Genomic DNA, 13773 nt, shown 5'->3' with positions numbered 1-13773 from the left:
CCATGATGGAGTGAAGCGAAACTCAGATGAACACATTTTAGTTGATGTTCCACAAGGCTATATAAGATTCCTAAAGTGGCTGCTATTCTAGTAAGAATATTATGGACAGTAACATTTTGAGAAAGAGAGAAGCTGTTTATATTTGATACTATTACTCAGTGTGTCATCCCAACCTTTGTTTCATCATGCATTTGCTCTCCATTATTAGACTAGTTAGTTTCATCTAGTTTCACTAGTTTCATCATTAGAAAAAGCAAGCGAAAATGTTTATACTACTGTATGAAACTGGAACTGCTCTGCATGACTATTAATCATCATCTTTTCATTAAAGTTGAAGTTCATATAACTTCATTGTTGACATGGCATGATTAATCCTGTCAGCAAGTCCATACTTGCCAGGAACAAACCCAGGTCATGTGCATTAGTCTGAAATAAGGTTTGCTCTCTATATTTGATAAAGGCACGGCCAGGCTGCGTTGCTGTACAGTTTTTTTTTTTTGTAGTCGTCTGTTTTGAATGCACCTGTGTTTTGAGTTTCTTCTTTGTTAAATGTCTTTTTGAAGATTAAATATTTTAAAGAATAAAACATTTCTGGATAATAATGATCCAAAAAACATACCTTTTAAGGGCAGCCACTTAACTTTCCTTGAGTTAGCTGTAGGATTAAGTTTTTAATTACCTTAAAAAGTATATTTAATACAAGCATGTATGGATCTGTGCATAATACCGACAATAGAAGGGGAGACCAAGGATGGGAGAATAACAGGGAATGCAATAAGGGAAAACATTAAGTGAAACACAGAAAGCCCAGGAGACCGTGTTTTTACATTTCAAAAACATACAGATGCACTTTTAAAACAACACTGGTAGAAAATCATAAGATATGTGCAAATAAAAGCATTATAATTACATGTACTTATTATCCACACATTATATTTGCTGAAAATATCCTAAGCAAAAGGTAAACTGCATTCCGATTCAGTTCTTGTTCTAAAGCATGGAATGCAACCACGTGTAATGTTAGATCCAATAGAAAGGTAACATTTACATAAATAAACCCATTTTATTTGCATATACCGGCACAAACAGACTAGGCACTTTGCCATAAGTGAGTCATTCTCTCTTGTTAGTATGCTGCCAGGAGCCTGTGAGGTTTAAAGCTATTGTGAGTAACACTACAGAGAGTGGGAGTGGACCATACATCCAAAGGGACCTGGTTGGGTAAACCAATAAATGATTCATCTATTCATTATGCACAGACTACACCCCGGCTGGAATGCAAATACACCCACGAACACACTCTCATGCACATTTAGTTTTGAGAACTCAAATGTTTATCCTTCATAATTTAATTTGGCACTTTAAAAACAAATAATGGTTATTTGATATGAACTGCAGGGTCTTTACAGAATAAAGATGAAATTGGGTCCATAAGTATTTAATAAGTATCATGCTTTTTATTTAAGAGCCTTTGTATACCACCATGACAAATTTGAAATTAAGCACGCAAGATGCAGAAAATGTCATTTCAATATGTAACTCACACAGGACCATTGATTGAGGCTATATTATAATAAACCATATATAAGCCAGCTAAGCTTGAAATCAGATGCAGGCTGTGAAGTCTATAAATCTATAGGCCTTCAGTAGTCTCGTACCTGAATCAATCCACCACTTAATACCATCATTAAAATGCCATGTCTATAGAAACTTTAGGTTACTTATGTAACCCCAGTTCTCTAAGAACAGGAGTGAGGTATCTTACTATGGGAATCACCTCGGGCATGACCAATCCTGGAAGCATTAATCACACCATATCTGTCGGCTGACAGACCAATCACGACAGAGATGCGGGAAGTCCCGCCTCCCTATAAACACCGCTGCTGACGGTTCTTGCCTCATTCTCACATATCTCTTTCTTCGTGCACTGCAAGGAGGGAAGTGTGGTGAGATACCTCACTCCTGTTTTTAGAGAACCGGGGTTACGTAAGTAACCTAAAGTTCTCTTTCAAACATCCGTTCGGGATCTCAATATGGGATATAGACAACTCTCGTATTGCAGATATGCTGTCCGAAGGCAGGCGTCAACCAACTCAGTGATGTGATAAAATTAACACAAGGTTTTCCCCCTCACTGAAGAGAGCGGAAACGTGTGAGAAATGACAAACATCCAATCCACGATGTTTCCATTATCCCATCATCCATTGTCATTCCCATATACAGTGTGTATATATATATATATATATATATATATATATATATATATATATATATATATATATATATATATATATATGCCCACCATGCAGCCGCACAAATGTCCTGAATCAAAACGCCCTTAAAAAGCGCCCACAAGGTGGCCAAGCATCGGGTACCATGAGCCCTCAGTCGTTCTGGAGGTTTAACACCCATGCTATTATAACCCGATATAATATCCTCCACGGGCCAGTGGGACAGGCGCTGCCGGGTTACAGGTCTTTCTTTATGAGAATCAGCCCATGAAACAAACAGCTGATTACTTCATCTCAATCCCTTCCCTCCGCCCTGGCGATTTATGTACTCCACCGCAGTGTTGTCTGTGTTGTCTGATCTGACCGATACATGGTGACTCCGAAGAAACTGCACGAAATGTTTTAAAGGAAGAAGCACCGTTAACAGCTCCAGAAAGTTTATGTGCACGCACCGTAGCGAGACGGGCCATTTCCCTTTCGCTATCCTGCCCTTGCACACCGCACCCCAACCCGTCAGCGACGCATCCTTCGTCACTACTTTCCTCAGGGAAACAGCTCCCAGCAGGGTTAGGGTTAGACAGTCCCAACGGTATGACAGACACTGCCCAAGCCATCAGCCCTAAAAGGCATAAACAAAGTCTGAACAGAACTTTCTTTCCTCTCTGGAAGAGAGAGAGACAACCGTGAATCGACCTGATGTGCTCTTCAGATATAAAAGCCTGATACAGGTCTTAGTTCAGTCTGAGACCCAGGTAAATTATTTCCTGCGTGGGAACCAAGCAGGTTTTTGTCTCATTTATTCTGAAGCCTAAGCCATTCAGGTGAGACAGACGCACACTCGTATCCACCTCCGCTTGCCGCCGTGACGGAGCGCAGAGGAGGAGATTGTCCAATTACGCTGACACTCTGAGACCCGCTGCTCTGAGCGGTGACAGTGCAGCTTCTGCACATTTGGTAAAGATCCTTGGGGCTAGAGCCAGCCCGAACGGAACTGTCAAATATTCATAGGCTATGCCCCGATAGGAAAAGCATAGGAACTTTCGTCCACTGAACATAGTCCTTGAAACACTCCCCAACGCTTTTTCACCGGAGGGGGAGAACAACTCCTGAGATGAGTCGAGGGGTGAACAGAAACTCTGGGAGTGCTGCCGCCCCTCTTTTGACCCAAAATCAGACCACAGGTCAGGTCGCCCATCTTTTCTTCCCTCCCTGAGGGTCAGCTGGGCGATGCCTAGCCGCTGCTGCAGCAAAAGAAGCCTTGCTCCTGGGCTGGGGCTGTTTTTGGCGAGCCTCCACATGCATTAACTGCTGGGGTGGGGGTTGCCTGGGGGCCCTAAATCCCGGCTGTCTCCCTCTGGATGTAGAGCTGAAATACTGGTACTGGTATGCTGTGAGCATGGGGTGGCATTTAGAGCTGTAACTGCCAGAGAGGAGCGGTAAATTTTCTGGAAAAGAGAGGCGGACATCCCCAAATCCTCCATATTGTGCACCTTCAGTCTAGAGAAACCCTTAACGGGCACTCTATGTAAGAAGGGTTTGTCCCAAAAACTTTGTTCCCCTTTGGGAAGGGTTTGTCCCCGCATTTCTGTGACACACGCAGGGACGGCAGGAATCAGCTGCTTAACTGGGGAAGTGCACAGTGGCAGCCTCTTCCCATCATATAAATCCCTCTCAGCGTCCTGGTGCACCTGCTGAGATGGCCAGTCTATAGAGAGTTTTTGGCTGTTCTTTTACACATCTCAATGAGGTCGAGTTCACCTGGCATGAGCCCATAGCACTTCCAGGCCTGGAGAGAAGATCAAGAGGAAGGATAGCATCCTCCTCATTGTCCTCCAAATCCTCCTCCAAAAAATGAGCAACATTTTCCTCTTCCTCACCCTTGTCCCCCACTAAAGGGTTTGAATCAAAGAGCGAAGGAAGGACAGGAGACACCTCGTCCATCATCTCTCCCCAGCTACATTGTGCCTGAGAAGCAGCCTCGTCTCCCTCCGTGGGCGGCAGAGAAAGACATGGGTCTCCTTTATTTGCGGCGCTCCCGAACCCTTAATGGGAAACGAGAGCAGTGCTGGCAGCACTCAGGGTTAGCAAGCACAGCTTGTGCGTGTCTGACTTCTAAACACACTATGCACAGGGGATGAGAGTCTTTAGCTGAGATCATAGACCTGCATGCACACGGTCAGGAGGGATCTTTCCCCACCGCCGTGCAACCAGATGGGCCCGCAGTCACCATAACAGAGGTGCAAACACTGGGAGATAAAAACGAGATCACCACAACGTGCCTCTCGAAAAACGGGTCTCGAACACTATCTCACTATTCGCTCAACATGAGGTAAAAAGAAAGAGCAGAAGTGAATATCTGCTTTAACAGTGAATATTCCTCTCAAATAAGCAGCCGCGCTCAAAGACGTACCTCAATGGCTTGTCTGTTAACAGTTAAGCAACCACCCCTAGAGGATCTGCTGAGGTTATCTGAATCTGAATCTGCAAAACATGCAAGCCCACATCATTGCGCTGATCCAAGCCTTTACTTCTCATGAGCAGTGACTCAATGAGCTCACCCTGACTCTTCAGGGGCTGCTGCATCAGCTAGACCAGTCCTTTGGTTCGCCTCCGGAGGGAGTCACTCCGCCTCATCACATTGGCCAGAAAGTGCTTGAGACAGCCACCTGAAGGCTTGCTCCATGCTTTATCTGGCCTTTCCTGACCTCCAGGGGGTTTTACCTGGTGGCAGTTCGCCTCAAGCCCCACTGTGTCCACTGCTTGCACTTGATTTTCCTCATGCCCCAGGATTATCGTGCTTCGCCAGTATGGAAACAGGATTCCAAATCCTCTGTGCTGTTGACTCCTTCCCCTGGTCCTCCAGGCGGTATGGCTTTACACATGAGACCTCCCTATATGAATTGTAAATTGTCTTATCACCTCCCATGTCCTATCCCACCATTCTGCCTCATGACTCTTGGTTTCTAAACCCTTTGGATTTCCACACTTTCAGCTCGCCTGATCAGCATTGCCCGATTTGTTTGTTCTCGAACCTTGGACTGCTTTTTTTGTTTCCAATTTCTGCCTGCCCTATATGGCACTGTTTGTGCACTGTTTTTGTCCTTGTGTGGACTTATGAACTGTATTTTTGGTATGTGTCTTTCCTGCCATTGTTTTAGATTTATAAAGTGTTTTATGGACCTTGTTTAGCCTGCTCTATATGGTCCAGTTGCCAGAATTTATAAGTTTATGGACAGTTTAAGTTGCGACTTTGTTTTCTCCCTTTGTTCGAGAATCTGTAACTTGGCTTATAGAACTATTGTAGAACTTTGTTTTTGTGCTTTTGAGTCGATCTGCCTTTTTCAAGCATACTTATTAAATAACGTTTATTTTACCTTCTGCCTGCAATCTGCATTTGGGTCCCATCTTTCTGATAATGATACAGACAGGTCTCTCATGCAGTGAGAGTGAATGCCATTACAAAAAAAACAATTAACAACCAATTAACCCAATTCAACAAGTCACCATTTACTGCAGCCACAGCTGCACCTCCTGCATACATAATATTATCCTCAATAAATGACACAAGGTTTTTAGTGCATTATGGTATTTAATTTGTTTAATAAAAAATTACAGCAAATTGTGTGTTTTTATAAGAAAACAAAATGGCTGACCTTTCCTCACAATGTCCAGCTTTTCTTGAAAAACCCTGTTAATGTCCTTGTAAGTGTGTCTGTGTCCAAAACAAATTCTTTTGTCAACGATGGAATATAAAAAAAGAGCTATTAAATCCATTGGAATATATTTGAGTTTGTGCAGTTTGCTACAGATGCGGTTTGCTATCTTTGACCAGTGCTCTCTCTATTATCATCCAATAAAAGTATTTGAAAAAGTGGAGACATTATCCACTGCTGCTCATCAGGGACAAACGCACACCATTCACCTTCACTGTTGTTTTCTGTAAAGCTGCTTTGAGACAATGTCTGTTGTGAAAAGCGCTATACAAATAAACTTGACTTGACTTGACTTGACTTGATTATCGCTCACATGCTAGCTAAAGTGGCTTCAGTGACACCAACTTTAAATCTGAAAGCAACACCTTCAAGCAACATGTACCTTAAGCTACAGATGCCCGCAGTACTGATTCTGAAGGCTCACAGCAAATACCTTCGACTCCAGCAACATGTGATATGATGGCTGAAATCTGATTGGATAGAAACTCTTACCTAAACTAAGACTCAAGAGAAAAGCTATGAAATGTAGAGAATTGACTATTGGGAATTGTTTAATATATATTTATGGACAAAAACTATATTAAAACATGTCAGTGGATGAGTCTTTGCTGGCTCTGACGGCCCGTCACTGCATACAATATACATAAACATGCCACGGATGACAAAATACAATGACGAAATTCTGTTTTTCAAAATGTTTGTCAATAATTTACTTACAAGAGCAGTAGCCACTTAAGGAATAGCCTTGCCAAACATAAACCAAATTATGGTCATGGGGATAGTCACTATTACTATCAAAAGGCATGTTAACAAAAACAAATTTGAAGCATTTTTAGAAAAGAAAAAAAAGTGATCCGACAAAGGCACGAGTCACAGGAAAATCCCATTACTATTTTTGTTGCTTCAGTCATTCTTCACTCATGCCCTGCCCTGTCCCGCTGGCTAATATAGCAAGTGTTAAGTGACAGAAAAAATGTCGAGACTGTGTTTAAATATCACAAACAGATTCCAATGCGTCCAGTTCACACAGTTGTCTTGCATACATTCTAAACATAATTGCTGGATATACAGTAAGTACTCAAAAAATACACTGTCTAAGTATAACAGTTGTGTAGTGTATTGTACTGCCTGTGCTGTGTGCATGTGTTGTTTTTTTTGTTTTTTTTTTTTTTTTGCATTTGTACATTATGCAGTTAAATGCTTTTCTTTAACTCACCTTGAACCCTCATAGATGCTCAAACTCGTTTTTAGAGCACTGATCCTTGCATTATTATTATTTTTGTTTGTTTGATTTTTTTTTTATCATTATGTGTTCTGGCATACTCCTCAGTCAACAACATTGTCTTTTTTAGCTAAAGATATTCTCAAGACATTACTACAAAAGACAGATAGAGAGAGGGAGATGTAGACAGACAGGCAGACAGTTGTTAGATTATCAGATATTCACAAACTTTAACACATTAAAATGGAAAGATAAAATCACTAGTATGCACCATTTTTTCATTCTTCTTTGCTCATTGTGGTCAAGGGTTACATAAAATCTCGGGAACACTAGGTGTAAGGTTAGATTTACCATTAAGTTTGACAAACATTTAATTCATCAATTCGATTTACAGCATACATTTTACTTAACATGTAATTATTAAAACTGAGACACACATACAGTGGATTTCAAAAGTCCACATTGAGACCACATTTTGATCTGGGATTTTTTTTTTTACTGAAATTTTAGAATTTTAAAATGTGCAACATCAGGCAACACCTGTTTCACACTACTTTATAAATGTAAACAAATTAGGCATGTGCTTTGTACAAAAGATCAGATTTTTTATGTGTTCAGATGACACAACTTTATCTCATTTAACATGGATCAACAGGTTTTACTTGTGTTTCAGCTCAAATGCACAATGCCATTAAAGCAAAAAAGTGGTATATACCAAATATTAAGACATTCATTAATATTTTTTAACCTCTTTCTGATAAATTTTTCTTAAGATATAAACACTGCTGATAATGATATTTGTAGTGACATGGCCCCACATGTATACCTAGCAATAAAATAAGACATATACTATATACTGCATAACTAAAATATTCATGGCAACAATTTGAAATTACAGCATTGTTTGTGTTTAGAATTCTGTTAAATTCAGTTGAAGTTGAATGAGTTATAGATGATTCAAATGGCATTCTTCTTAGTTAATTGTCTGTCTTGAAATTATTTCAAATATTGTAATAGAAAATACTGTCTATGATAAATCTGAGAGTAATCACATGCTCCTAAATCAGTTTTATTTAATTTCAATTAAATATGCAACAGTTACACAAATAGTATCTAGTAGATTCGGTAATAAATGCAACTATTTGTCATTGCAATACACAATGATATGGAGTAGTTTACAGTTTTAATAGGCCAGACTATTTGTAATAAAATTTTGGTAAATAATCTACTTAGATTGCTCAAATTATAAGGAAGGTTAACATTCTTATCTGTAGCAGGAAGATGAACCAGAAGCCGTGGATGACCGCAAAAGAGCCTGAGCTGCTGAAACAAGGAGACTTCACCTTCATAGCATGGGACAAGACGGCCTCAAGAACAGCAAAAGCCAAACTGTCCCATGCCATCAGAGAGGCAAAGCACGCACACACCAAGAGAATCCAGAGCCAGTTCCAGGACAGCAGAGACACCCGGCGCATGTGGCAGGGCATCCAGGCAATCACAAACTAAAAGACAACTTAATTTGCTTGTGACCATGACGCCTCCCTCCTAGATGCGCTGAACGACTTCTACACACGGTTTGAGGTACAGAAGAAGGTGGAGGCGAGGAAGATGGCCCCCCCTCCCAATGACCAGGTGCTGTCTAACCATGGCTAAAGTAAAGAAAACTCAGAGTTAACCCATGGACGTCTGCTGGACCAGACAATATTATTCAGAGTGCTCAGGAAATGTGCAGAACAGCTAGCCGATGTCTTCACCGACATCTTCAACATCTCCCTGAGCAGCAACATTGTTCCTACATGCCTCAAAAGCCCAACGTGATGAAGTGCTTCAAGAGGCTCATCATGAGGCACATCAGGGCCCAGCTTCCATCCTCATGCAGTTTGTGTATCGTCCTAACTGTTCCATCTCCATTACCTTCCAGCTGGCACTCATCCATCTAGACAACACGTGGATAAAGGACACCTGCGTACGAATGCTGTTCATAGAATTCAGCTTAGCATTCAACACAACCATCCCTCAGCATCATAAACATAAGCTAAGCCTACTGGGCCTGAACACCTCCCTCTGCAACTGGATCCTGGACTTCCTGACTGGAAGACCTCAGTCAGTCTGGATCAGAAACAGCATCTCCAACACCATCACACTGAGCACTGGGGCCCCTCAGGGCTGTGTTCTCAGCCCAATTCTTTTCACTCTGCTGACTCACAAACCACTATAACTCAACCCACATCGTCAATTTCACTGATGACACGACTGTGGTGGATCTTATCAGCAAGAACGACAAGTCAGCATACAGAAAGTAGGGGTGAAATAGTTACCAGCCTGGTGTGGAGCCAACAACCTGTCTCTGGACGTAGACAAAACCAAAGAGATGGTTGTTGACTTCAGGAGAACACAGAGCGACCATTCTCCACTGATCATCAATGGATCCTCAGTGGAGATGGAGGTATAGTTTGTGAATGGAAACTTACAGATCATTGGACGAGTCTCGTCCAATAATCGGTAAGTTTACATTCACAAACTACCTACCTTTTCCGGTTTGTCTGAATTTTGTTGTTGTGTTTTCGGATTTGTTATTTTGTTTTTGAATTTGTTCATTTGTTTTTGGATTTGTTAATTTGTTAATTTGTTTTCAGATTTGTTAATGTGTTTTGCACTTCTCGACCACCGTACGTTTGACCTGCCGCTCACTTGGACTGTGAACAGGAAAGGCGAATCATTGGTCATGCTGAAAACAACCGGGCATGAAAAAATGCACTTCACCTGTGTTCTGAGCTGCACGGCATCGGGAGAAAAGCTTCACCGATGGTGATTTTTAAACGCACGATGATGCCAAAAGAAAAACTCTGGACAGAAATTGTTGTGAAAGGAAGAAGGAAGACAGTGAACAATGACTTTCTTGGTAGACTACTGTTTAGATACAAGCCATGTAACAAAAGCCTGTGTAAAGTTAATTAGTTTCAATGTAGGCACCTGCAGCTTATAGACTATGTTTTATAGTCCTCTTTGCACAGTACTGTATATTCAGAGTATACAGTAGGTTTACTGGTCAGCGCTATTTTGTGTTGTGTATCTGTCACCACACTGTCTTGTATTGTCTGTCTGCACTGTTTTTTGTCTGCACTGTTTAGACTATGTTGCACTCGATGCAATTTATGTAGATTTATGTTGTGTGTTGTAGCTCTATGTTGTTTAGTGTAGCACCAGGGTTCTGGAGGAACGTTGTCTCATTTTCACTGTGTACTATGTACCACTGTGTATGGTAGAAATGACAATAAAAGCCTCTTGAATTGACTTGACTTTAAAAGCATATGAAAATTAATTTTAATTCAGCCCATATTTAATTTATTGATTTACATTTTTGAAAAAGAAAACCAACTTTATAAAATTACATATACATATAAAATGCTCTTATCCAAACCAAATTACAATATTATTATTTATACAACTGAGCTGTTGAGGTCTTGCTCACATGCTCAGTAGTGGCAACTTGGTGCTGTTGGGATTTGAACCCTGATCAGAAGTCGCAATTTTAACCAATGATCACCATTTAATGAAAAATGTCAAGATTTCATGTGAACACTGATTTTTATTACTTATCTAAAATGGTTATAAGCCTTTCAGCTATTTTGGCCTGACTGGTCTCTGCAGGATTCCTTTATATAGTTTATATAGTATATTAGTAATCAGAAAGGAAAACTAAAGTTTGGGTTAAGTTTCTTATTCAATGGCCCAACTGAGGCAAGTCATGGGGCTTGAATTTCTGACCTTATGAGTAGTAATCCAGAGGCTTAACCACCCCTGTCCCAACCACCCCCCGCCACAACTATTATTCAGTTTGACACCAAATTAATTGTAAAAAATGCTCTGTAGCCAAATTATGTTAGCTTCTGGAACTGATACTTGTCCACCACAAAAAAACATGGCAGCTTGGTAAAACATTACTGTGGCAGTTGACACTTAGGGGCAGGGTTGACTGAGCTCATGTTTAAAACACACACACACACACACACACACACACACACACACACACACACACACACACACACACACACACAGCCACAACAACAATTATTTAAATTAGAAGGTGTTTATAAAGCCTGCTACAGAGGTAGGATTACTTGTGCTCTTTTTCCTGAAAAACTTCGCTTGACAATTATTAATGCAATGTTTAATTCATGCTTTGCTACATCTGGAGCCTACAATTTCAAATCAAACATTTATTACATAGGCAGTTCCTCTGTACAATAAACTTGCCTGTGTGTGGGTGAGAGATAGCTGTCTGAACTTTAATCATGAGACCTGTTTAACATGCTCGTGGTCTTTAATTTTAAGCTGCAAATGTGAACAAAGAAGCTTTGTGATGTGAAATGGGTTCTTCACTGTGTCTTTTGCTGACATCTGGTGCTCATTTACAAAGACAAATACAGTATTACAGCTAGTTGCTACCAAAAAATATATATAAATAAATTAAATGTAAAAAATATTTCCCTACAATATACATTGTAAAATCCATTGTAATTTTCATTAGTAAAAAATCCAGGAATATATCGCCTTATCTGGGTTTTTTTCATATGGGGGAACCACAGCTTTTAAAAATGCACGATTCATTAAAGTAGATGCAGTGTTAAAATTACCACGGTTCATTAATGGCCTTTCATTAGCAGAACACGAGTAAGTGTATTAAAAATGCAGCTGGCAAGATTTAGCTTCAGAGTGAGATTTATACAAATGTTTATAAAGTGCCCCAAAACCAGTAATGACACACAGAACAGCATTGAATGTTTAGTATTTTTATTATTCACGTCCAATGTGACATACAGAATTCTGCATATATGCAAAGCTAGGAGAAAATATGATGAAGAAGCACAGCACAATCATTATCAGGTAGAAAGACATGACAAAGCTTGCACTGATCAACTTTTATTTTCTTTTATACATTGACGATGGAATAATGGTGCATGTTGGAGTTCAGTTTTTGCCTTTGCACTTGTCCTTGCAGTACTTCTTCTTGAAATAGCCCTGGGAAAGTTGGGCTACAAACTGGCTGAACTCTTTGTAGGAGACCTGGCCATCACGATTTTTGTCTATTTTTTGCAAGACATCTTTCAGCTCCTCTGGATCGATTTTACTCTGAAAAAAGAGAGAGAAAGAGTATATAGATAATTGAATTGATGGTTTATTGTACACATAATGTTTCTAGATTTTTTTCATTTAGAAAAGAAAACAAAAACCAATCTGCAGTTATAATATAGCAACCAAACTCTCATATTAAATATTTTCATTTGCTTCTATTGGATCATTTGTATGGGATTGTTTTAAAGGAATGTTTACAAAGCTTGCACACTTGACACATTACAGATTATATATTTATTACAAATATTGTAAATATAAAAATATAGGAAATAGATATAAGAAGAACTTAAATTGAATTCTGTATTGTCTATCTGTCTTGTCCATCAATGTTATTTATTTCCCAACATATCTGTAGGTCTCTACAATGTACACCACATTTTGGACACTAAAGCCCCAAATGTTTGACATCCAGTTGATTTTAAACTTAAACTAGTTTTATACTGTACTATGCATTCACTGTTTTATAGTCAGTGTTTATGATATACATTGTGCAGCTAAATGCTTTTTTTTTTGTCTCTCACCTGGAACTCACTCAGTTGACCCTTAACCAGTGCACCGAGCTCTGCATTACTCAGCTTCATCTTGTCTTCATCTTTTCCGGCATACTCCTCAAACACCTCTACCAAAGCGACAATGCACTTCTCTAGTTTAGACATGACTGAAAAAAAAGAGAGATTTCTTGCTAGATTTCTTGCAAGATTCACAAACTTATCTAGGTTTCTGTCACAAATCCATCTTCTACATATTTTTAGAAAACCCCTGAGACATCAACCTAGAGTACATGTACATGCAATGAAGTGGGGTAAATAAGAAACACCATATTTTCCCTAATCCTACTACTGAGCTACTGAACATAACATTACTTATTTACTTAAATACATATAGAATTTATTTCGGTTTTGAACGATAAACAAATTCCTAACCACTGCTTAATTCATGCAAACAACCACACACATGAATACATGCATACACACACACACACACACATACACACACAAACACACACACGCGCACACACACACACACACACCAAGCATTTGTGCTCACCTTAGTGTTTGCAGGTCCAGCAGGGATCTCAGGTGAAGAGTGGCTAAAGAGTAATGATATATTTATAGCCATCCTTCAGGCTGTGATTCATGCAAGAACACCCCCCCCCCCCCTGTTGTGCAAACCAGCTATGCACAGGACTTAACACTCCCCTTTTTACTTGTCAAGCTTGTCCAGCATTGCAAAACAGGTTTTTTGTTCTCTTGCACAAAATTGCCACCCAAACACAGATACATTATATTGGATATGACGCACACTTTTTGTGTCTTTGCTTCTAATGTTTAAGCAAAGGTTGATTTTTTTTGCCCAGATCCCATTTTCAGTTACTTAGAAAGTTTGATATTTTCAACTATGCCATTGAACGGTTAAATGCATTTTACTCTTATTGTCTTTATGGCAGTTGACCGACCGCTAAGACTTTAAT

The 13773-nt window shown here is 39.8% G+C and overlaps 1 protein-coding gene across 1 annotated transcript; it reads right to left on the bottom strand.

The window, feature by feature from the left end:
* Positions 1 to 11943: 11943 nt before the first annotated feature.
* s100w (S100 calcium binding protein W) lies at positions 11944 to 13507 on the bottom strand. The gene is made up of 3 exons (XM_083540164.1): positions 13350 to 13507; positions 12824 to 12960; positions 11944 to 12299 (listed from the first exon to the last, which is right to left on the bottom strand). The coding sequence occupies exons 2-3, from the start codon at positions 12956 to 12958 to the stop codon at positions 12138 to 12140; spliced, it is 297 nt and encodes a 98-aa protein (XP_083396290.1). The 5' UTR covers positions 12959 to 12960; positions 13350 to 13507; the 3' UTR covers positions 11944 to 12137.
* Positions 13508 to 13773: the final 266 nt, after the last annotated feature.

This window comes from Silurus aristotelis (genome assembly GCF_946808225.1).
Source record: "Silurus aristotelis genome assembly, chromosome: 1".
NCBI lineage: Eukaryota > Metazoa > Chordata > Actinopteri > Siluriformes > Siluridae > Silurus > Silurus aristotelis.
Note: the sequence above shows the minus strand (reverse complement) of the source record. Positions and strands in the feature narration are given on the sequence as shown.